At 38.3% G+C, this 24,215-nt stretch overlaps 1 protein-coding gene across 2 annotated transcripts; it reads left to right on the plus strand.

Moving 5' to 3' along the window:
• The first annotated feature begins 1,876 nt into the window (after positions 1 to 1,876).
• Positions 1,877 to 22,086, plus strand: PM20D2 (peptidase M20 domain containing 2). 2 transcript variants are annotated; one of them, XM_081251267.1, is made up of 7 exons: positions 1,877 to 2,860; positions 4,964 to 5,112; positions 8,655 to 8,797; positions 10,229 to 10,296; positions 20,102 to 20,237; positions 21,294 to 21,401; positions 21,636 to 22,086. In XM_081251267.1, the coding sequence occupies exons 1-7, from the start codon at positions 2,411 to 2,413 to the stop codon at positions 21,788 to 21,790; spliced, it is 1,209 nt and encodes a 402-aa protein (XP_081107393.1). In that variant the 5' UTR covers positions 1,877 to 2,410; the 3' UTR covers positions 21,791 to 22,086. The 2 variants fall into 2 exon arrangements, with proteins under 2 accessions (XP_081107393.1, XP_081107392.1); XM_081251266.1 differs by having other exon boundaries at positions 1,878 to 2,860; positions 10,142 to 10,296.
• The last annotated feature ends 2,129 nt before the right edge of the window (positions 22,087 to 24,215 follow it).

A 24,215-nucleotide genomic window follows, 5' to 3' on the forward strand; every position in this document is an offset into this window, starting at 1 on the left:
CTGTATCACCACCGCACCACGTTAGGTGCTGGGGAACACAGTGAGAAAGCAAAAGAGTTTAAAGACTGGAGGGGAAGATACATATCGAACAAGTTATCACAATTTATTAAATAAATTAATTTAAGGATACAATAAGTAAGAAATATAGGCTGCCAACAACGGAAAACCAACACATACATGCATGCATGTGCATACACACAGAACAGAGCTTGAAATGAATCTATCTTTTCTCTACCTCAAGTGACAGCTTTATTAATTCATAACAAGCAATATACATAGCAGCTTCTATATAGAATTTATATGCACCCCTTTTCTGTTGTTGTTTATAGGTGCCTGATAAGAGCAAGCAAACATGGGTACTACTGATGGCAACAGGCAGGGTTGCTGCAGTACATTTATTCAAAATGAGTGATATTTATGGGTTCTCATGTAAATAGACAAGCTGTAGATGCATTTAAGAGTTTGGATGTCTACTTACATAAGCAATAGAGCATGGTGGCTGAAAGTAGCCCACTGGAGCCAGACTGGCCTCTGTTCCATACTGGATCCACTACTTACTAGCTGTGTAATCTCAGACAGTGCATCTGTAAAGTGAAGATAAACAATCACATTAACAACCTCATAGGTTATTATGAGAATTAAATGCGTTATTACTCGTAAAGCACTTAGCACATGTTAAGCTCCTGCCACAGAGTAAGTGCTTTACAAATGTCACCTATTGTATTTGCTCAAACAAGGCCATTTTTTAGCCAACTATCTGAACACAATAATACTGAATCTCAGAGACGCAGAGGGGATTTTTGCGGAAGTGTATCTCAGTAAGGTTTATTAAGCATAGACAAGGGGGTCCAGGAATTTAATACCACATTTGTTGTCTTTAGAGCTGCGTTTCAGTTAGGGTGTTGCCTGAGAATGACAGTATTTTCTGATTTAGAATGTGACATTTACTCTGATATTGTTAATATGTGTAGTAGTTAAAAACAGCAGCAGATAGGGCCTCCCTGGTGGCGCAGTGGTTGGGAGTCCACCTGCCGATGCAGGGGACACGGGTTCGTGCCCCGGTCCGGGAAGATCCCACATGCCGCGGAGCGGCTGGGCCCGTGGGCCATGGCCGCTGAGCCTGCGCGTCCGGAGCCTGTGCTCCGCAACGGGAGAGGCCACAAGAGTGAGAGGCCCGTGTACCGCAAAAAAAAAAAAAAAAAAAAAAAAATAGCAGCAGATAGTCTTCATGTATGTTAGCTTCCTTTAGACATATTTTGAAAAAATACATTTGTCTTATTATATGAATATATTGTGTCCCATTTAACCAAATTGTAACAAATGAAGGAAAGAGGTGATAGAGTATGAAATGTTGATGGAAGCTTTTACTATGTGGGACACCTTAGAACATAAATTTCTACAGTGCTATTAATAGTTATATCATCAACAACATGGTTTCAGACTTTGTGCTTCACTCTGGAGAAAAGAGTACGGCATCTTGAATTTCTTCATTGGGTAATTTAAAACCGAGTTATAATGTGGACACCAACTGCACACACGTTACTTGAGTTCAGCATCAAAGTTGTAAACGGAAATAGAAAATATGCTCTCTCTCAAAGCTGTTACTATTTAACAAAACACATTCAAATCAACAAAATAGTATGAATATATATGACCATAAATGTTTTTATTCACCGTTTTGGGCTTTTTTAAAAACCTCATTTTAAATACTTAATCCTAATTCTACTCTACTTAAGTAGACTATAATAGCGAATACATATCTAGTGCTTACTATTTACATTCCAGGTGCTGTTCGAGTTACTAGTAAGTTCTGGTACTAATAAGAAAGCCATATACAGCGGTTTCAGCTTTTTTGTAACACAGTAACCTCAGGGAGAAGAAAGTGAGGGCGTACCGAAAACTTAACTACGTAGTCTATAGACCAGTGTTCTTTGTAAAGCATTTATATCGACACCCAGTTTTAGGAACTAAAACCCATGTATAAATTTGTATTACTATTCTAGAAAGGAGAGTGCCGTTTTTCAGGGGACTATATTCCACTTGGTCTGCCTCTGAGGCCTATTAACCAATAAAACCGTTCTATTCTGCTGCTCTGGGACATAAGCAACAACGAAAGAAGTAATGACCTTAGACCATAAATAAGTTGTCAGGACAGCCAACGGGACGAAGGAGAGACGGTTAGCCCCAGGACTCGGGTTCCTCCCAGCGACCGGCTGCCGAAGGGGCGGAGCACGTTTCCGGCGAGGCGCTGGAGGCGGGGCGCGGGGGCTCGGGGGTGGGTCTCCCGGGAGCTAAGAGAGAACCTGCGCAGCGAACGCAGGGCGTGTGCGCAGGCTCAGTGGGCCGCCCGGAGGGAGCGACTTAGCGGGCAGTCGAGAAGAGCGCTGACCGGTCACCGGCTGTGGGCACGATGAGACCCGGAGAGGAGAGGCCGGTGGAGGGGGGCGCCTGCGCCGCCGTCTTCGAGGTGGAGCTGCTGAAGCTGCGCGCGGCGGAGTGCATCGACGAGGCGGCCGAGCGCTTGGGGGCCCTGAGCCGCGCGATCTGGAGCGAGCCCGAGCTGGCCTACGAGGAGCACCATGCCCACGGCGTGCTGACGCGCTTCTTCCAGAGCGAGCGCCCGGCGTGGGCAGTGCAGCCGCACTACCAGCTGGTCACGGCCTTCCGTGCCGAGTGGGGGCCGCCGGGGGGCTGGGCGGCGCCGCGCCCGCTGCACCTGGGCTTCCTCTGCGAGTACGACGCGCTGCCAGGCATCGGGCACGCCTGCGGCCACAACCTGATCGCCGAGGTCGGGGCGGCGGCCGCGCTGGGCGTCAAGGGGGCCCTGGAGAGCCTCCCCAGGCCGCCTCTGCCGGTGAAGGTGAGGTGGGGCCCGGGCTTGGGACTCCCATCGCCAGCCCAGGCCGGGACCGACCCGAGAAGGGCGGGAGCCGGCGCTTCCCGTGCGCCTCCGACACTTCCCACCCCGGGGCAGGTGTAGGGAACAGCCCTCGATGTCCTGGCTTTTGCTAGTAGGCAGAACCCCTGGATCAAAGTCAGTAGTTCATGAGTTGCCGACCTTGCGACATTTTGCAGATTTTTGCTTTTTCTCTCCTGCGTAGTTGTAAACAATTGAGTGAACTCTCTCCCTTAGGAAAGAACTTAGAACCAAGCCTGGTTTTCGTGATGGCTTATTTTTGGTAACAGGGGCAATCGCAATTTGCTGACAAGGTTGTGCAATCTCTGGGAGGAGGTAGTTATTATAGGGAAACCTGCAGACCCTCTTCGTTAGCCTCCAAAAAATCTTTTGTTTGTGGCAGTCCTAGGAGCTGTTGTGATTCGAATCATTGGAATTTGGATAGGAAATGTTCAGTCGTTAGAACTACAAAACCTCTAGAAGTATACAAAAAATGAGAAGAGAGTGAACATTAACTACATGATCCTTAAGTCTTAAAGTTTATTTCGCGATTTTAAGAAATAGCTCGATCCTTTAAACGGGGAAATGTTTATGTTAGCCACAGGGCAAGTTTAACCTTGTGTTACTCTGTTTTTCCAGATGGTATATTCTTTCTGTGGGCTAAGATTCAATCACCACTGCTCAGGTTAAGGGGAAGACTAATGTTATATTTTAATATTCTTTAGCCCATTTTTTCCAGTATCAGTACCCTTTCTCTTTTATCCTTACAGTTCCATCTTTTGTGGCTTTTTCTCTTTAGCTGCCTTCTCTTTTCTGCCTCTGGGCCTTGTTTTTCATCTGGCTAGGTTTTTGTTTTGTTTGGGGGAGGAGGTGTCCTTTGCCATTGCATGAAGCACTGGAGAGATTTAGCTTTAACCAGGTTTATGAAAGGTTCAGAGAAGTCAGCAAGATTTAACCTGAAAAGTCATCAAATTTAATGAGTCAAGGGTTAAGAGTAAAAGGCAACTTAATTTAAGAGTTTGGGTGCTTTATAACTTCTGACTAAAGCAAGACTTTGGGAAATACACACACTTCTGATTTTGAATGGTAATACTCAGTTTTAGTAAGGTTATCTGTCTTATCTGAAAATGGAATTTATGTTGATTCTCTTTGCAAGCCAAGACTTTTCCAACTTGTTTCATTGTGTTCTTATACGTGACCTTGAAAGTATATTAGTTGTTTATAGATAATTTTTCTTTGCTTTTAAAAATTGTTTGAAGAAGTTAAGTTTAAATATCAAAGTAAAATGTTTATTCTGTAAAGTTCTTTTTTGTTTAATTAGGTGTTTGGTGACCAATAAATCTGCCTGGTTGAGCTGGTGGAATCGAATTAGTAAGTTTGTGTAATAGTTGGCCATTTCTAACCGTGGTATTAAGATTTATTCAATGCTTTTCATAAAGGATGAATGCGTTAAGACCTTCTAAAGAGGTAGTTTGGTAAGGAAACAGAGTTCAGGCCTGAAGGTCAGGGTATCTAATCCCAGCTCTGCTTTAAGCCTTGCTCTGTGATCTGGGGCAAGACATTTCACTCCATGCCTCAAAACCACCCTTCCTAAAATGATGATACAGATCGCTCACCTACCTCACAGGGTTGTTGTGAGGATAACTAATAAATAACTAGAAAGTTCCTTACCAGTAAAAGGCTTATGAATAATTATATACATATATGCTAAAAGACAGTCAAAAATAAGCTTTAAGAAGTAAGTCCTAAATAATTTTGAGGAACTTAGTATATAGTACTTATCTCTTTTCATCTTTGACATTAGTTCTATAAAATTGTGTTATAAGATTGGGAAAAGTTTCCTATAGAGGCTTTAGTACATACTTTGAGCGAAATTGGTATAATAATGTCAACTGCAAGTTTGTGGTGAATTTAGCACAGTAGATGTATGCCCACTGCCTTATTTGAGTCAGAGAACAAAACCTCTCTTCATAGTTTGATTTAGATTGTGAATACATATGCAAGGGAACCTGACTGATATTGCCTGCTAGGATTTTTTGTTGCTCTGACATGGGTATTTCTTTCTAGGTAATTGTTCTGGGAACTCCTGCAGAAGAAGATGGTGGTGGCAAAATTGATTTAATCGAAGCAGGGGCTTTTAAAAATCTTGATGTTGTTTTTATGGCCCATCCATCTCAAGAGAATGCTGCTTATCTGCCTGATGTGGCTGAACATGAGTGAGTAATCAAGTTGAAATAAACTTCGTAGTGGAAAACAGGCTATTAGAATACTTTAGTGACTTAACTGGAGGCTAAAACTCCGTACTTCTGCATTTACAAAGTAAATTGAAAAAAAACAGTAAATTGAAAGATAATGATGTGATATTTGATTTCCATTGAACGACATTTGGTAGGCCCCTTCTAATTGAGATTTAATATGGTGTTCATAATTGAACTGTTAAAAACTGCCTAAAAAGCGTAAGAATAGCAAACAGTATGTTGACACGTATGTTCTATTTTGAATTGGGAGGAATCTGGTTTCTGGACAATGTCTATCCTTTGATATGGAGTTGCATTTGCAGCTGAATAGATCTGCAAGAGACAGCTTTGTTAGACTTGGGAAGAAAACACACTTCTCTAGTTTACTTATTTTGAGTTCTTTGCAAAAAGGATAAATTACGTTCCTGACGAAAAAACACAGAAACTGACTAGCTGTGGATTTGATTGGAATTTGCCAATATATCCTTTTCTGATTTGTCTGGTGCTGAAACTTTTTTTTTTCTTTTTTATCTTTCTCTATGTTGAAAAGCTCACTTTTTTTGGTACCTAGGAGCATGCATCATTTAAGTGGTTTACATTTTTTACATCAGAAATTTCAACCATAATAGTTAATGGTCCAGTTAGGGGTCTGGTCCCAAGGAGCCATGGCTCAGCTGCTTGAGGAAAACCCCATGTTCTCCTCTGCAGTAGCCTGGGAGTAATTGCAGAACCACCCCAGCAGTGCTTCTAGATTGTGTGTTCAGTTATCCTGCATTTCTCTGCATCCCTTGTTTTCAGAGGGTGACTATTTTAACTGTTCTGGTATTTTTGGTCTTATCACCAGGAATTGGTATCATGACAGTAGGAAGAATCTTTCAACTTCCGTTTCAGGGATGCTGTACAGTAGTTCACCTCTAGAAAACCTTAGAGATTAGAAATCGCTGCCAATGCCTCTGGCTAGAAGGGACCAGTGGCTGCAGGCAGGCTTCCCAGTCCATTAACCTTCTAGGATTTAGGGTTAGGTAGGCTTCTTGGCCTTGATTCTGAAGTCAGTCCATTGGGCCTCAGGCCTTTTCTTAGTATCTGGCTTTTTAGATTTTTCATTTGCCGACTTTTAAGATGGAAAAGAGAGCAAGAACAAAAACTTAATTTAAAAAATTACTAATCTCTTCATGCTAAAAATCTGTAACAATAAATAAGATAGAGCACTGTGTCCCTATTAATCACCTTTTTCACATCCAGTCCCTTTTCTAGAGATATATATTCTTCCAGGACTTGGGGGTATATTTGTAGACATAAAGTAGGTACATGTATAAATTAAATTTTAAAGGAAGATTTTCCCCCCTCTTGAAATAGTCTGCTAAATGTATTGTTGATCTGGCTCTTGCTTTTTAAAATTAAACAATGTGTCTTGAATATCATTCCATATCAGTTTTTTTTAAATGTGCTTTTTTTTTCTTTAAATAAATTTATTTATTTATTTTTGGCTGTGTTGGGTCTTCGTTTCTGTGCGAGGGTCTAGTTGTGGCGAGTGGGGGCCCCTCTTCATTGCGGGCCTCTCACTATCACGGCCTCTCTTGTTGTGGAGCACAGGGTCGAGACGCGCAGGCTCAGCAGTTGTGGCTCGTGGGCCCAGTTGCTCCGCGGCATATGGGATCTTCCCAGACCAGGGCTTGAACCCGGTCCCCTGAGTTAGCAGGCGGATTCTCAACCACTGCACCACCAGGGAAGCCCTTAAATGTGCTTTTTAAGCCTAAAATACTAATGCTGATGTAAAACAGGCATTAACATTTCTTTTCCTGAAGTTTATTGTGCTTTAATTGTACATAGATTTGAACCCTAGAAGAAATGGTGCTAGAGCCATTTTTATAAAGGACATCTTTTTCCAATTTATAATATTTATCACTAGTTTTGTTAAAATTCCAGTTTCTGGGTGATGGTGATAAGATACAGATTGAGGAGATAACAAGTATCCTAAAATTTAAAATATATGTTTGGATTTTGTTTTTTTAATAGAATGTTTGGAATCAGTAAAGAAATGCCATGAGCCTCCTGAATCTAGCTCATTAAAAAAAAAAGTCTAGAGTGACTTTTTTTTTTTTTTTTCTTTTTGCGGTATGCGGGCCTCTCACTGCTGTGGCCTCTCCCGCCGCGGAGCACAGGCTCCGGACGCGCAGGCCCAGCGGCCATGGCTCACGGGCCCAGCCGCTCCGCGGCACATGGGATCCTCCCAGACCGGGGCACGAACCCGCATCCCCTGCATCGGCAGGCGGACTCTCAACCACTGCGCCACCAGGGAGGCCCCTAGAGTGACTTTTTAATAATGTAAATGTGGGTACTATTAATCAGGCTTAAAAAGTGTTATCCAAACAAGTCACCATTATTAATTTTTTTTTGGAGTTATCAGACAAGGCCATGAGTCATGTGTTCAAAGAGTTAAAAAAACAAATGGAGGCAAGTCATCTTTATAAATAACTATTTAATATACAATCCTTTCTGTAAACCTTGTTGTTTTTTATTGTATCTGAGTAGACTGGTAGGAGAACTATTGGGAAGTGGAAAAACAATTTATAAAATTTTAAGGGGGACGTCCCTGGTGGCATAGTGGTTAAGAATCCTCCTGCCAGTGCAAGGGACACGGGTTCGAGCCCTGGTCTGGGAAGATTCCCACATGCCACGGAGCAACTAAGCCCGTGTGCCACAACTACTGAGCCTGCACTCTAGAGCCCATGAGCCACAACTACTGAGCCTGAGTGCCACAGCTACTGAAGCCCACATGCCTAGAGCCCATGCTCCGCAACAAGAGAAGCCACCACAGTGAGAAGCCCCCGCACCACAACAAAGAGTAGCCCCCGCTCATGGCAACTAGAGAAGCACGCGTGCAGCAACGAAGACCCAACCCAGACAAAAATATAATTAATTAATTAATTAATTAAAAAACTTTTAAGGTATTAGTGATACAGGTATTCTGGAACATTAATAAAATATTGGTCAGGAACAACTGACTTAACGCTAGAGTATTTTATAATACTGTGAATATAATCTGATTTTTAGAGGTTGTCTTAACCCATTTCGAATGTCACCTCCTTTCTGTCTTTCCTTGACCTTTCTTTCCCCACCTTTAAGACAGAAAGAATTATTTGAGTTTTTGCAGACCTTTGATACAGAACTATCACAGTACAGTGTAGAAGGAGACAGGAGCCATCTCTTTTGTAATTCCAGCACTTAATACAGTATTGCATTGTTCGTGTAAATTGAATTGTGTACAGATGAATTTGTAGAGGAGCTCGATTGAGCAAAGTTCTTTTTCTGTTTTTTTGGAATTCCTTCTTTGTGTTAGTCACACTGTATCACATGATAATAAACTAGAACTAAGGTATGTAAATTGCTATGTTATTGCTACAAATTAATTCAGCAGTGTGAATTAATTTTGAATAATAGTTGGGTAGTTCTAATTACTTGGATTTTCTTACTTTGGTGATATTGAAAAAAGTAATTCCGAATGATGTTTTATTTCCTAGTGTGACTGTGAAGTACTATGGAAAAGCATCTCATGCTGCTGCTTATCCCTGGGAAGGACTAAATGCATTAGATGCTGCTGTCCTCGCCTACAACAATCTATCTGTCTTAAGACAACAAATGAAACCTACCTGGAGAGTTCATGGTACGAATGTCAAATACTTGGGGTAATAGATGGTGCTTAGTATATTTCAGTGCAATATAATTCCTTAATATTTGATTAAAAAAACATTTGGGAACATTTTATGTACTTTATGAATATTCCAAAAATTTTTAACATTTTCAGAAATTCCTAGGACAGGATACTAGATGTTCATTTATATGTGGGTAAGAAGATAGTTAAGATTATTTGTACATAAATAGAATGGTCATTTTGAGTATTAGAAATAATGTTTTTATGTAAGGATCTATGTTCTTTCTGTGGATATTTGAAAGTTAGAACTTGATTTTTCAGTTATCCTCACACCTCTTAATATTCTGTGGGTATCTGAAAGTTAGAACTTGATTTTTTGAGTTATCTTCACTGTCTCTTAATAACAAAATTTCATCATTTTCTCATTTAAAAAAAAAGTAGTGGTTACTGTTTTTATGTACTCAAGTGCTGTTAATCCTAAGTAACATCTTTTTAAATTATGTGTATCACCTTTATATACAGTAATAAAGTATTGTCTTGAAGGTACAGATTTATTTTTTAGTTTTATTTCCTTATGATTTAAGAAATTATTATACTTTAAGATCTGTTCTTTGCCTGATTTTGCTATAGTCTGAAATTAGTTTGTAACTGCACTTTTACCAATTTTCTACCTTAGTTTCTTTAAAAAGAATAAAGAGGAATATGTAAAAAATGTATTTTTTAAAACAGGTCATATAAAATAGGTTTTGCATACTTATTTTCATTATTATTTTGAATGGATACATCTTCCTTCTCAGTCTAGTTCCAAATAAATGCATTTGTTTTGACAGTGGTAGTATATTTTGTCATCTTTGACTTGCATTGGTTTCTTGTTGGCATGAAAATTATTTTTCCAGAGCCAAATGCTATTTAAAATGGGATTCCTGAGGTATGAGGGTAATTATAGAAGCTCATACCATTGTTTTTTTTCCTTAATGTCAAAAGTTTATCAAAATGTACAACTGTAATAAAACGCACTGAAATAAGTCTCTCCCAGAAGGCTTAAGATAGTTGTAAAAATTTCTAGCAGTTTCTTTATAGTCAGGAATCATAATTTCTTAACATCGTACAAATTCCTCAGACTAAAGTACATATAGACAGTTATTTTTTTTCCTATTAGCGAGAAAGTGTCACACTGTGCATAGAAACTTGTTGTATAACATCAAAACCTTTGGTTGGCATATATGTGACACTAATAAGTTTAAATTATTTTTCTTTATGTATATATTGGCTGAAAAACTTTATGGGTGTATCTAAGCTTAAAGAAATGATCTCCAAGCTCCAAGCTCAATTCCAGTAATTTGGTTCTTTTTATAGGTATAATAAAAAATGGTGGTGTAAAACCCAATATCATTCCCTGTTATTCTGAACTAATCTATTACTTCCGTGCACCCTCAATGAAAGAACTTCCAGTTTTGACCAAAAAGGCAGAAGATTGCTTCAGAGCTGCAGCTTTGGCTACTGGGTGCACAGTAAGAACTTTTAAGAGTTAATCTAAGTTAAAATCAGAAGTATGTATGAGGGCTGGGGTTGTTTATATTAAGTTACATTTAGAACCTAATTTGCCTCCCTTTTATTTGGCAATCAATGCCTTGAATATGCAAAACCAGTTGACTGAATAGTTGATGTGAAAATCTTTCATTCTTATTTATTTTACTCAGTGTCTGCATAGGGAAGACTGCAGTCGTCTTATTACACAGGACTTAGAATAGCTGATATTGCTGAGCTAGACTCCCTGCCTTTTTGCAAGTTATATTTTTCCTTATTGGCAGTTATGCTTTTGGAATTGCTGTATATAATTCCTGTAAAGGGAACTTTATGGCAAAATCAGCCAAACCTGTTTTTGATGAAGTCTCAGGTATGTGTAGTAGTGATATAAATACTTATGGCTTGCTGGAATGAAAGTTAAAATAGACACAGTAGTCAAGAGGTTTTGTTTATTTGACTCATAAAGTCAGCAACATTTATGTACCAATCATGTAGGTCATACAGTGGGATGAGAAGCTCCAGAATTGCATAAATCTTGCCCTGGGGCAAGCCTGTAGTCTGGTTGGAGAGAGATAAGATCTGGATTTGTGCCTCTCAGCCTCACTGACTCTGTAACTTTTGGAAATGTTATTTAATATCTCTGGGCCTCCATTTTCTCTTGAAAAATGGAGATAATGTTATAATCTATCTTAGGGTTCTTATGAGAATTAAATGGCATAATGTCTGTGAAGAGTTAGGGCCAACGCCTCATACCTTATTGTTTTCTGCCCTCAGTAGACTGGAGATGTATGATTTATTCAGATAGTAAGAGTGATTCTAAGACAGTATATGTTAAGTGTCCAAAGAGTAAAAAATTAAGCATTCATCCCTTATTTATTTATAATTATAAATATAGATATTTAAAATATTTATAACATAAATACATGAACTATTATCACTAGCTAATATCCCAAGGTATAATATTGCCTTATAATAAGGTTCATTGTTATTAGATTTGAGTCTATACGTCTTTTTTTCCTCAGTTTTACTGAGATAAAATTGACATACAGCACTGTATAGGTTTAAGGTATACAACATAATGATACATCATGAAATAGATAATCACAATAAGTTTAGTGAACATCCATCATGTCACATAGGTACAACATTAAAGAAATGGAAAAGAAATTTTTTTCCTTTATGATGAGAACTCTTAGGATTTACCCTAACTTTCATGGATAATGTACAGCAGTGTTAATTATCTTTATCATGTTGTACTTACATCCCTAGTACTTACTTACCTTATAACTGGCAGCTTGTACCTTTTGCCTACTTTTGCCTAATTCCCCCTCCCGCCAGCACCCGACTCTGGAAGCTGTAAATCTGATCTATTTTTCTATGAGTTTACTTGTGTTTGAAGTGTAATTGACCTACAACACTATGTTAGCTCCTGGTATTCAGCATAACGATTTGATAGTTCTGTTCATTTCAAAATGACCACCGTGATAAGTCTAGTTGTCATCTGTCACCATACAAAGATATTACAGAATTATTGACTGTATTCCCCACACTGTACATTTCATACCTGTGACTCATTTATTTTGTACTGAATGTTTGTAATCTCCCTCATCTACTACTCTTTTCTCCTAGACCCCCTTCCCTCTTCCCTCTTTGTTCTCCCTATGACCCTGTTTCTGTTTAGTTATAGTTGTCCATTTGTTTTGTTTTTTAGATTCCACATGTAAGTGAAATCATACAGTATTTGTCTTTCTTTGTCTGACTTATTTCACTTAACATAATACCCTCTAGGTCCATCCATGTTGTCGCAAATGGCAATGTTTCATTCTTTTTATGCAGCTGATTAATACAGCTGATTAATATTCCATTGTATATATGTATACCTTTAGCTGTTGTTTTTATGTTCCATCTGTTGATGGACACGTAGACTGCTTCCATATCTTGGCTATTGTAGAAATGCTGCAGTGAACATAGGGGTGCATATATCTTTTCGAATTAGCGTTTTTATTTTCTTCACATACCCAAAAGTGGAATTGCTGGAGAGTATGGTAGTTCTATTTTTAACTTTTTGAGGAATCCCCATACTGTTTTCCATAGTGGTTGTACCAGTGTAGATTCCCACCAGTAGTGCACAAGGGTTCCCTTCTCTCCACATCCTCACCAACACGTATTTGTTGTCTTTTTCGATAATAGCCATTCTGACAGATGTGAGGTGCTATTTCATTGTGGTTTTGACTTGCATTTCCCTAATGATTAGTGATGTTGAGCATCTTTTCATGTGCCTGTTCCCGTCTGTATGTCTTCTGTAGAAAAATGTCTGTTCAGGTTCTCTGCCCATTTTTTAATGAAGCTGTTTGGTTTTTTGCTATTGAGTTGTATGAGTTCTTTGTATATATTGGATATTAACCCCTTGTTGGATCTATTGTTGGCAAACATCTTCTCCCGTTCAGTGGTGGCCTTCTTATTTTGTTGATGGTAACCTTCACTGTTCAAAAGGCTTTTAGTTTGATGTAGTCCCATTCATTTATTTTTACTTTTTTTTCCCTTGGCTGAAGAGACATATCCAAAAAAAAAATTGCTAAGTCTGATGTCAAAGAGCGAACTGCCTATGTTTTGTTTTAGGAGTTTTATGGTTTGGGGTCTTACATTTAAATCTTTAATCCATTTTGAGTTTATGTTTGTATATGGTGTGAGAAAGTAGTCCAGTTTAATTCTTTTGCATGTGGCTGTTCAGTTTTCCAAACACCACTTATGGAAAGACTGTCTTTTCTTCTCTGTATATTCTTGCTTCCTTTTTTGTAGATTAATTGACCAAAGGTGCATGGGTTTATTTCCGGGCTGTCTGTTCTGTTCCATTGCTCTATGTATCTGTTTTTGTGCTAGAACCATACTGCTTTGATTACCGTAGCTTTGTAGTATAGTTTGAAATCAGGGAGCATGATACCTCCTTTTATTTTTCTTTCTTAAGATTGTTTTGGCTATTCAGAGTCTTTTGTGTTTCTTTACAAGTTTTAGAATTATTTGTTCTAGTTCTGTGAAAAATGCCATTGGTATTTTTATAGGGATTGCAGTGAATCTGTAGATTGCCTTGGGTAGTATGGTCATTTTAACAATATTAATTCTTCCAAACCTTGAACATGGTATATCTTTTCATCTGTTTGTCTCATCTTCATTTGCTTTCATCGGTGTCTTATAGTTTTCCAAGTACAGGTATTTTACTTCATTAGTTAGATTTATTCCTAGGTATCTTATTCTTTTCGATGAGATCATGAATGGGATTGTTTTCTTAATTTCTCTTTCTGATAGTTCATTGCTAGTGTATAGAAATGCAACAGATTTCTTCTCTATATTAATTTTGTATCCTGCAACTTTACGATACTCACTGATGAGTTCTAGTAGTTTTTTGGTGGCATCTTTGGGGTTTTCTATGTATAGCATCATGCCATCTGCAAACAGTTGACAGTTTTACTTCTTCCTTTCCAATTTGGATGCCTTTTATTTCTATTTTTTGTCTGATTGCTGTGGCTAGGACTTCCAATACGAAGTTGAATAGAAGTGGGCAGAGTGGGCATCCCTGTCTTGTTCCTGATCTTAGAGGAAATGCTTTCAGCTTTTTACTATTGATTATGATGTTGGCTGTTGGCTTGTCATATGTAACTTTTTTTAATTATTAATTTTTATTGGAGTATAGTTGCTTTACAATGTTATGTTAGTTTCTGCTGTACAGCAAAGTGAATCAGTTATACGTATACATATATGCCCTCTTTTTTAGAGTTCCTTCCCATTTAGGTCACGACAGAGCATTGAGTAGAGTTCCTTGTGCTATACAGTAGGTTCTCATTAGTTATCTATTTTATGCATAGTAGTGTATGAAGTCAATCCCAATCTCCCAGTTCATCCCACCCCCACTTCCCCCCTTGGTATCCATACGTTTGTTCTCTACTTGTGTGTCTCTATTTCTGCTTGGCAAATAAGTTCATCTGTATCATTTTTCTAGATTCCACATATAAGCAATATTACACAATATTTGTTTTTCTCTTTCTGACTTACTTCACTCTGGATGACAGTCTCTAGGTCTATCTATGTCTCTGCAAATGGCACAATTTCATTTCTTTTTATGGCTGAGTAATATTCCATTGTATATATGTGCCACATCTTCTTTATCCATTCCTCTGTTGATGGACATTTAGGTGGCTTCCACATCCTGGCTGCTGTAAATTGTGTTGCAGTGAACACTGGCGTGCAGGTGTCTTTTTGAGTTACAGTTTTCTCTAGGTATATGCCCAGGAGTGGGGTTACTGGGTCATATGGTAGTTCTGTTTTTAGTATTTTGAGGGACCTCCATACTGTTCTCCACAGTGGCTGTACCAGTTTACATTCCCACCAACAGTGTAGGAGGGTTCCCTTCTCTCCACCCCCTCTCCAGCATTTATTGTTTGTAGATTTTTTGATGATGGCCATTCTGACTGGTGTGAGGTAGTAGTTTTGTAGTTTTGATGTGCATTTCTCTAATAATTAGTGATGTTGAGCATGTTTTCATGTATTTGTTGGCCATCTATATGTCTTCTTTGGAGAAATGTCTATTTAGGTCTTCCACCCATTTTTTGATTGTTTTTTTTTTTTGATATTGAGCTGCAATGAACTGTTTGTATATTTTGGAGATTAATCTATTATCGGTTGCTTCATTTGCAAATATTTTCTCCCAGTCTGAGTGTTGTCTTTTCATTTTGTTTATGGTTTCCTTTGCTTTGCAAAAGCTTTTAAGTTTAATTAGGTCCTGTTTGTTTATTTTTGGTTTTATTTTCGTTACTGTAGGAGTTGGGTCAAAAAAGACTTTGCTGCAATTTATGTCAAAGAGTGTTCTGCCTATGTTTTCCTCTAAGAGTGTCTGGCCTTACATTTAGGTCTTTAATCCATTTTGAGTTTATTTTTGTGTAAGGTGTTACGGAGTGTTCTAATTTCATTCTTTTACATGTAGCTGTCCAGTTTTCCCAGCACCATTTATTGAAAGACTGTCTTTTCTCCATTGTATATTTTTGCTTCCTCTCTCATAGATTAGGTGACCATAATTAGGTGTGTGGGTTTATCTCTGGGCTCTCTATCCTGTTCATTGATCTATATTTCTGTTTGACTTTTGTTATTGAGGTATGTTCCCTCTACACCTCCTTTGTGGAGAGGTTTTGTTTGTTTGTTTGTTTTAATTTATTTATTTTCTTCTTGGCTGCGTTGATTCTTCGTTGCTGCATGCAGGCTTTCTCCAGTTGCGGTGAGCGGGAGCCACTCTTTGCCATGGTGTGTAGGCTTCTCATTGCAGTGGCTTCTGTCATTGCGGAGTGCGAGCTGTAGGCATGCGGGCTTCAGTAGTTGTGGTGCACGGGCTCAGTATTTGTGGCACATGGGCTCAGTAGTTGTGGCTCACGGGCTCTAGAGCACAGGCTCAGTAGTTGTGGTGCACAGGCTTAGTTGCTCCGTGGCAGGTGGGATCTTCCCGGACCAGGGCTTGAACCCGTGTCCCCTGCATTGGCAGGTGGATTCCTAATCACTGCACCACCAGGAAAGTCCCTGAGAGTTTTTATCATAAAGGGATGTTGAATTTTGTCAAAAGCTTTTTCTGCATCTACTGAAATGATCATATGATTTTTATTCTTCAATTTATTAATGTGGTGTATCACATTGGTTAATTTGTGGATATTGAACCATTCTTGTTGCATCCCTGGGATAAATTGCACTTGATCGTAGTATATAATCCTTTTAATACATTGTTGAATTCTGTTTGCTGATATTTTGCTGAGGATTTTTGCATCTATGTTATCAGTGATACTGTCCCGTAATTTCATTTTTTGTGACATGTTTGTCTTGTTTTGGTGTCAAAGTGATACTGGCTTTATAGAATGAGTTTGGAAGTGTTCCTTCCCTGCAACTTTTTGGAATAGTTTGAGGATAGGTATTGACTCTTCTCTAAATTGTTTGGTAGAATTCACTTGTGAAGTCATGTGATCCTGGACTTCTGTTTATTAGAAGTTTCTTTTTATTATTGATTCATTTCATGAATTTAGTTACTGGCAATTGGACTGTTCATATTTTCTATTTCTTCCTGTTTCAGTCTTGGGAGATGGTACATTTCTAGGAATCTGTTTATTTCTTCTAGGCTGTCCACTTTACTGGCGTATAATTGTTCATAGTAATCTCTTGGGATCCTTCTGTTTTTCTGTGGTGTCATTTGTAACTTTTCCTTTTTCATTTCTGATTTTAGTGATTTGGGCCCTCTTTTTTTTTCTTGATGAGTCTGGCTAAAGGTTTGTCAATTTTGTTTATCTTTTCAAAGAACCAGCTCTTAGTTTCTATATTTTCTGTTGTTTTTTTTAGGCTCTATTTCATTTATTTCTGCTCAGATCTTTATGGTTTCTTTCCTTCTACTAACTTCAGGTTTTGTTTGTTGTTCTTTTCTAGTTCCTTTAGGTGTAAGGTTAGATTGTTTATTTGAGATTTTTCTTGTTTCCTGAGGTAAGCTTGTATTGCTATAAACTTCTCTCTCAGAACAGCTTTTGCTGCATCTCATGGATTTTGCATTGTTGTGTTTCTATTTTCATTTGTCTCCAGGTATTTTTATTTCCTCTTTGACTTATTTAGTGACCCATTGGTTGTTTAGGAGCATTGTTTAGCTTCCACACATTTGTGATTTTTGCAGTTTTCTTCTTGTAGTTGATTTCTAGTCTCATATTTGTGGTCAGAAAAGATGCTTCATATGATTTCAGTCTTCTTAAATTTACTGAGACTTGTTATGTGGTCTAGCATGTTACCTGTCCTGGAGAATGTTGTATGTATCCTTGAAAAGAATGTGTATTCTGCTGCTTTTGGATGGAATGTTATATATATATCTGTTAAGTCCATCTGGCCTTAATGTGTCATCTAAGGCCAGTGTTTCCTTATTGGTTTTCTGTTTGGATGATCTATTCCTTGATGTAAGTAGGGTATTAGTGTGTTACAGTCAGTTTCTCCCTATATGTTAGCTAATATTTGCCTTATGTATTTTGGTGTTCCATATGTTGGGTGCATGTATATTTATAAATGTTATATCTTCTTGTTGGATTGACCTCTTGATCATTATGTAATGTCCTTCTTTGTCTCTTGTTACAGTCTTGTTTTAAAGTCTGTTTTGTCTGATGTAAGTATTGCTATCCTGGCTTTCTTTTCATTTCCATTTGCATGGAAATGCCTTTTTCCATCCCTTCACTTTCAGTCTGTCTGTGTCTTTAGATCTGAAATGAGTCTCTTGTAGGCAGCATATATATGAGTCTTGTTTTTGTATCCATTCAGCCACTCTGTGTCCTTTTTTTTTTTTTTTTTTTTTTCCAGCCACACCATGTGGCTTGCAGGATCTTAGTTCCCGGACCAGGGATTGAACCTGGGTCCTGGCAGTGAAAGCAATGAGTCCTAACCACTGGACCACCAGGGAATTCCCCATATTTGGATTCTTCTCTCTTTTTTTATATATGTATCTATTATAGACTTCTGGTTTGTGGTTTCCATGAGGTTTATAAATAGCAATCTATATACATTTGTGGTTATTTTAAGTTACTGATCTCTTAAGTTCGAATGCATTTTAACAACCCTGTGTTTTTATTCCTTCCCCTCACCTTTACTGTTTTTGATATCATATTTTACACCCTTTTCTTCTGTGTATCCCTTAACTCCTTATTATAGATATAGATATATATCCTTCCTATTAGCTTCATAAGTGGTTGATCTATTGATACTACCTTTACTGTGTATTTACCTTTAGCAGTGTGATTTTTCCTTTTGTAATTTTCATATTTCTAGTTGTGTGGCAAGAAGTCCTTTTAACATTTCTCATAAAGCTGATTTTGTGATGCTGAACTCTTTTAACTTTTGCTTGTCTGTAAAACTTTTGATCTCTCCTTCAAATCTGAATGAAAGCGTTGTCAGGTAGAGTATTCTTGGTTGTAGGTTTTTCCCTTCCATCACTTTAAGGATTGCTATATTGTGCTATTCCCTTCTGGCCTTCAGAGCTTCCGCTGAAAAGTCAGCTGATAGCCTTATGGGAACTCCTTTGTACAGAACTTGTTGCTTTCTTCTTTCTGCTTTTTATATTCTCTCTTCATCTTTTAAATTTTTAAAAAATTTATTTATTTTATTTATTTATTTTTGGCTGTGTTGGGTCTTCGTTGCTGTGCGCGGGCTTTCTCTAGTTGTAGCAAGCAGGGGCTACTCTTTGTTGAGGTGCGCAGGCTTCTCATTGTGGTAGCTTCTCTTGTTGCAGAACACTGGCTCTAGGCATGTGGGCTTCAGTAATTGTGGTGCAAAGGCTCAGTAGTTGTGGCTCACAGGCTCTAGAGCACAGGCTCAGTAGTTTTGGCACACAGGCTTAGTTGCTCTGCGGCATGTGGGATCTTCCCAGACCAGGGTTTGAACCCATGTCCCCTGCCTTGGCAGGTGGATTCTTAACCACTGCCACCAGGGAAGCCCCTCTCTCTTTATCTTTAATTTTTGCCATTTAAGGACAGCATGATCCTCTTTGGGTTGATCCTATTTGGGATTCTCCGTGTTTCCTTTCCCAGGTTAGGGAAGTTTTCAGTTATTATGTCTTCAAATATGTTCTGCTCCTTTTTCTCTTTCTTCTCCTTCTGGGACCCTGATAATATGAATGTTCGTCCTCTTGATGTTGTCCCAGAGGACTCTTAAACTGTCTTCATTTTTAAAAATTCATTTTTCTTTTTTCTCTTCAGCTTGAGTGATTTTCACTACTCTGTCTTCCAGTTTGCTAGTCCATTCGTCTGTATCGTCTAATCTACTATTGATTCCTTCTAGTGTATTTCTTATTTCAGTTATTGTATTCTTTAGCTCTGATTCTTTCATATGTTTTCTAACTCTTTGTTAAAAACTTCTGACTCCTCATTCTGTTCATCCATTCTTCTGAGTTTTTTGAGCATCTCTATGATTGTTACCTTAACATCATATCAGATAGATTGCTTATCTCCTCTTCTCCTGTATTTTAAATCGTCTTTTAATAATTTTTTATGTTTTGGCTGACTTGTAGTATCTACTTAGGTTGTCATTGTTTCTAACTTAGATGTTGCTAAAAGTAGAATATTATGTCTGCCATTTTATAATTGGTTTTTGCTAATGCTATTGGGATTATCTTTAGTTTGTGGGAGTATTGCCCATTTTTGATTTAGTCAAATCTAAATCTGTAAATCCTCTTAACTGGGCACATATAAACTGCTTCTGTATCTTCATGCACTGAAATTAATAAATGAGGACCATAGTCCACCCTTCCGCATTGTGAATCTTCTGTCTTGCTCAGGATATGTTATACCTTTCAGACCAGGCAGTGGTGTCAGTGTCAGTGTCAGTTTGTATATTGAAAATCGGTAAATCTTGATTTCTTTCTTTTAGAGGCTATAGCCTACAGCAGTGTTTCTTAAGTGTGTGATTTTGGGACCACATGCATCAAAATTACTTGGGGGTGCTGGCTAAAATGGAGACTCCTGGCCTCTCCCACACCCTGTTTAGGGACTGAAGTTGAGACTCACTGACTAGGTGACCCCGTGTGCTTTGGTGCATATATAATGTAAAGGAGATAGGGTCCTAGGAACTCCCGTTATAGAAAAACATACTTTTTTAAGGTAAAAGATTTGAGAGAGTTTATATCCTGAAGGGGAGGTGCCTCCTCTTAAACCTCTTTCTGTTAGAGAACTATTGCTGGTTTGAAAATTAGATAGTGAATTTGAGTTTCTTAATTCAAAATTTGTTTTATAATTTTTCTATTAGGTAGAAATTAAAGGTGGAGCACATGATTATTACAATGTTCTTCCCAATAAGAGCCTGTGGAAAGCTTATATTGAAAATGGAAAAAAGCTGGGAATAGACTTCATTTCAGAAGATGCAATGTTGAATGGCCCTTCAGGTGATTAAGTTCTTTCAAACATATCATATGCTATTTGAGGAAGGGAAGTACCATCCATGGTTAAATGGTTTTGTTTAACAGCTTTCGAGGTTGGGGGAGGTATGGCTCGTGATTTTTAATGAGTTTTTTCACAAACTTAATGGGTAGGGAAAGACACTAATGCACTCTTCAGTGAATGTAGAATGTCAAGTGAACAGATTTGTTTTTAGAAATAGCCAACATACTCTTTGCTTTATATTCTAAATATTTCTAGTGTTTAAATTTGCTTAGTTCTAATTTTTAAGTAAGCTACTTAAAGGGGAAATAGAATTTTAATTCATCTCCAGTCATCAGTAAGCAGGTTACTAAGGACTTAGTTATATGGGGGCATTTTCAGTTTCTGAGGAGTAACAAACAATTGTTAGAATTTAAATAATCATAAGCATATCAGGTTGTTATTTTAGGTTTTTTTCCTTTTAAGAGCATTATTACTAATACGTTTGCATTAGAAACGTAGAAAAGTCTCTCTTAAAATATAATAATAAATGTTGATGAAATAGACTCAGAGGGACTTGGAGATAAAAACACGGTGTTGATGTAATTCAGTGAGATAAGAGTTCAAGAGAAAGAGCAGGCTGGAGTATGGTGGGTTGGTATTAATTATTAGTTTGTTAAATTTGAGATGTTCACAGGACTTCTAAAGAAAGTTGTCCAGTAGCCTGTTCCAAAAGTTGTTTGGGTGGAGACTTAGGGGCTGTCAATACATGAGAGGTGATTGAAAACATAGGTTTCAATGTTGATGGGGTTGCCCAAGTACACAGGAGGAGGAGGAGCCCAGAGATGAAACCCTAGGGATCACCAGTACTCAGGTGACAGGTGAAGGAAAGTGGCTAGAGAGGGAGACAGAGGAAGCCAGACAGTCAGGAGAGTGGAGTCATGGAAACCAAAAGAGTAGAGAATTTCTAGAAAGGAAGGAGCAGTAAATCATGTCAGGTGCTATAGAGATTAAGATTAAGTGTGCTTTAGCGTCCATTGGACTAGCAATTAGAAATTCATGGTTTGTCTTACCTTTCCAAGGATCTACTGATTTTGGAAATGTTACTTTTGTGGTTCCTGGGATTCATCCCTATTTTTACATTGGATCTAATGCCTTGAATCATACAGAACAATATACTGAAGCTGCAGGTAAGTGTTATTACAAGTGAATGTTTTGGCATATACTCATTTTGTAGTAGTAGTTGCCTTTCTAACTGTTTAGTTTAGCCTATTATTACTTCTTTACCTAACAACACCTCAGGAAATACTGTATTGTGGTGGGCAGTTGGAGAGGCAATTTAGATATTGAGAGCTAACCAGAAAACTAATGAAGTAATTGTAATACATATGAGGTTATCTTTATTCATTTGATCTACCTTTTAGGATCACAAGAAGCTCAGTTCTACACTTTGCGAACGGCCAAAGCTCTGGCAATGACTGCATTGGATGTTATTTTTAAACCAGAGCTGCTAGAAAGAATCAGAGAGGACTTTAAATTGAAACTTCAAGAAGAAGAGTTTTTAAATACAGTAGAATAAAAGGAAGATTTAGGAGCCACTCACGGATCATGAAGAAGAAGTGATGATTTTCTTCTTTAATCTTTTTTAATGAGGGTGGAGGGCATGGCTTGTTTTTCAGTCTTAAGGGAGTCGTATTCCTCTTACCTGAAAAGTGAGGACATGATGTGGAGAAAACACATTACCTCATATCTAGAGTGAAAATTTCACAAATCTGTATATGATGGAATTGTGACATTTCAGGGCTGGTATGTAATGGCATTTCATAAACAACCTGGATGACACATGGTTTATCAGTGATAACATTTTATAAGTCCGTATGTTGTATGAGTGTATTTTGAAAGATCCAAGAGATTTCAAGCCTTATTTCCAGAATTGCCACATGAAAGATTTTTTTTGATATAGGGTGGTAACATTGTTCTATAAAGTTGTTGGTTTTTTTTACAACTTTATTGGAGTATAATTGCTTCACAATGGTGTGTTAGTTTCTGCTTTATAACAAAGTGAATCAGTTACACATATACATCTGTTCCCATATCCCTTCCCTATAAAGTTGTTTTAAAATTCAAGTTCTAAATTTAGGGAAGATTCATTTGGAATATCTGACTATATCTGTTTTGGTTTAAGAATTTCTTCATTGACAATAAAAGTACGCTTTTTATCAGAAATGCTGTGGGGAAACAACTAGAAACTCAGGTACAAAGAATAAGCTTTAGTTTTACCATTTGAAGGAAAATGAAAATGTTCTTTTTTATATATAATTTACTCTGAGAGGTGGCATTAAAGTGCTATTCCTCATTCCATATTTCAGTAATAGAAAAAATGGTAGGGCTTCCCTGGTGGTGCAGTGATTGAGAGTCCGCCTGCCGATGCAGGGGAAAGGGGTTCGTGCCCCGGCCCGGGAGGATCCCACATGCCGCAGGGCGGCTGGGCCCGTGAGCCATGGCCGCTGAGCCTGCGCGTCCGGAGCCTGTGCTCCGCAACGGGAGAGGCCACAGCAGTGAGAGGCCCGCGTACAGCAAAAAAAAAAAAAAAAAAAAAGGTCAATGGATAGGATTAGACTCTTCCTGTAAGGTGTTTGCTTGGTAGCCCCATGTGTTCCAGAGGAATTTAATTAGAGGAGTGATGTCTGCTTATCTTGAATGTTAATGCCATATAACTGATCCCCTCCACCTAGCAGCCCTATTCAGGTTTCTTCTCAGAAGCTAGCCTGTCCAGCTTGAGTAAACTCAGTAGTTTATTAAATTTAGGGGACAGAATTCTAAGCCTCCTTAAGCCCCATGCTAGCTCAATATAAACTAAAAAGTATTGTAAGTTTTTCCTGGTGTGACTTTCTTGAACATGATAAAAGAATGTGAAACAAGTATCTGGTAAAACAAATATTTTACGCTGTGAATACAGTAAAGATCCAGTAGACTTTGTTTTAAAGGGAGTCCTCAAATTTGAGTGTACGCATTCCAGAAATGGAAGGGGAGGAGGGAGAAGCGAGCACTTGGCCTCTCTGCTGTAAGCAGCCACTTGGGTTCTCTGTGCCTGCAGCTCCTCATTTGGAAAGTTAGATTAGATCCCTCATCCTTACAGTCCTTTAAACCTCTAATTCCTATCCTATCTGAAATTATTTAAAGTTGAAACAAGGAGAAGGGAATTTGGGTGGAGAGTTAGTAGTTGAGAATTGCTTTTCTTCTAAATCAGAGGTCTGCAGACTGCGGCCTGATTTGGCAAGCAGCCTGATTCTGTATGGCTAGCATGCTGGAAATGGTCTGTACATTTTTAAAGTGTTGTAGAAAAAAATGAAGCATCAGAGACCGGATCGTGTGACCTGTGAAACCTAAAATATTTACATTCTGGCCCTTTGTAAGATAAAGTTTGCCAGCCCATCCTATGTAACAGTAAAATAAAAACTGTTTCTCTTGCACTACATCATATAATCAGATCTTCTCCTAAAAGAAAACTTGAAGCCTCTGAATTGAAAACATCAAGAAAGGGATTTGGACAACAGTGCTCTGTGTTGACCATTATAATGCATCAGTGGTTTCTCCTCCCTGAGGGTTCGGGCTCTTTCGAAGTTTGCTTTCTTTTAGCATTTACTTTGTCCTGGGACACAGCTACCCTGCTGCCTTAAGGCTGTCCTCTTCGCAAGCCGCTCCTCTAACCCTCACATCAGCCTTTAGAACATGATCCTCCATGACACGCTGATTATTTATAACCTCAAACAGGCATGGTTGGTATGTATTTTACAAACAGAAGAGGGATCAACAAAGGCTTCACGCTGAGAATTGGATATGTCCAAGACCTCTGGTTTATAAAAACAGAATTAGTTTCCTAATTATCCATTTAGTACATTTCTCAACTACAAGTTTCAAATTCCTTATATAAATCCTGCACTCTTAAGGATGTGGTTTTATTTTCTAAAGCCTCACTAAAATTCTAGAACAGTGATTGTTAA

The sequence above is a fragment of the Mesoplodon bidens genome, assembly GCF_964165515.1.
Source record: "Mesoplodon bidens genome assembly, chromosome: 12".
NCBI lineage: Eukaryota > Metazoa > Chordata > Mammalia > Artiodactyla > Ziphiidae > Mesoplodon > Mesoplodon bidens.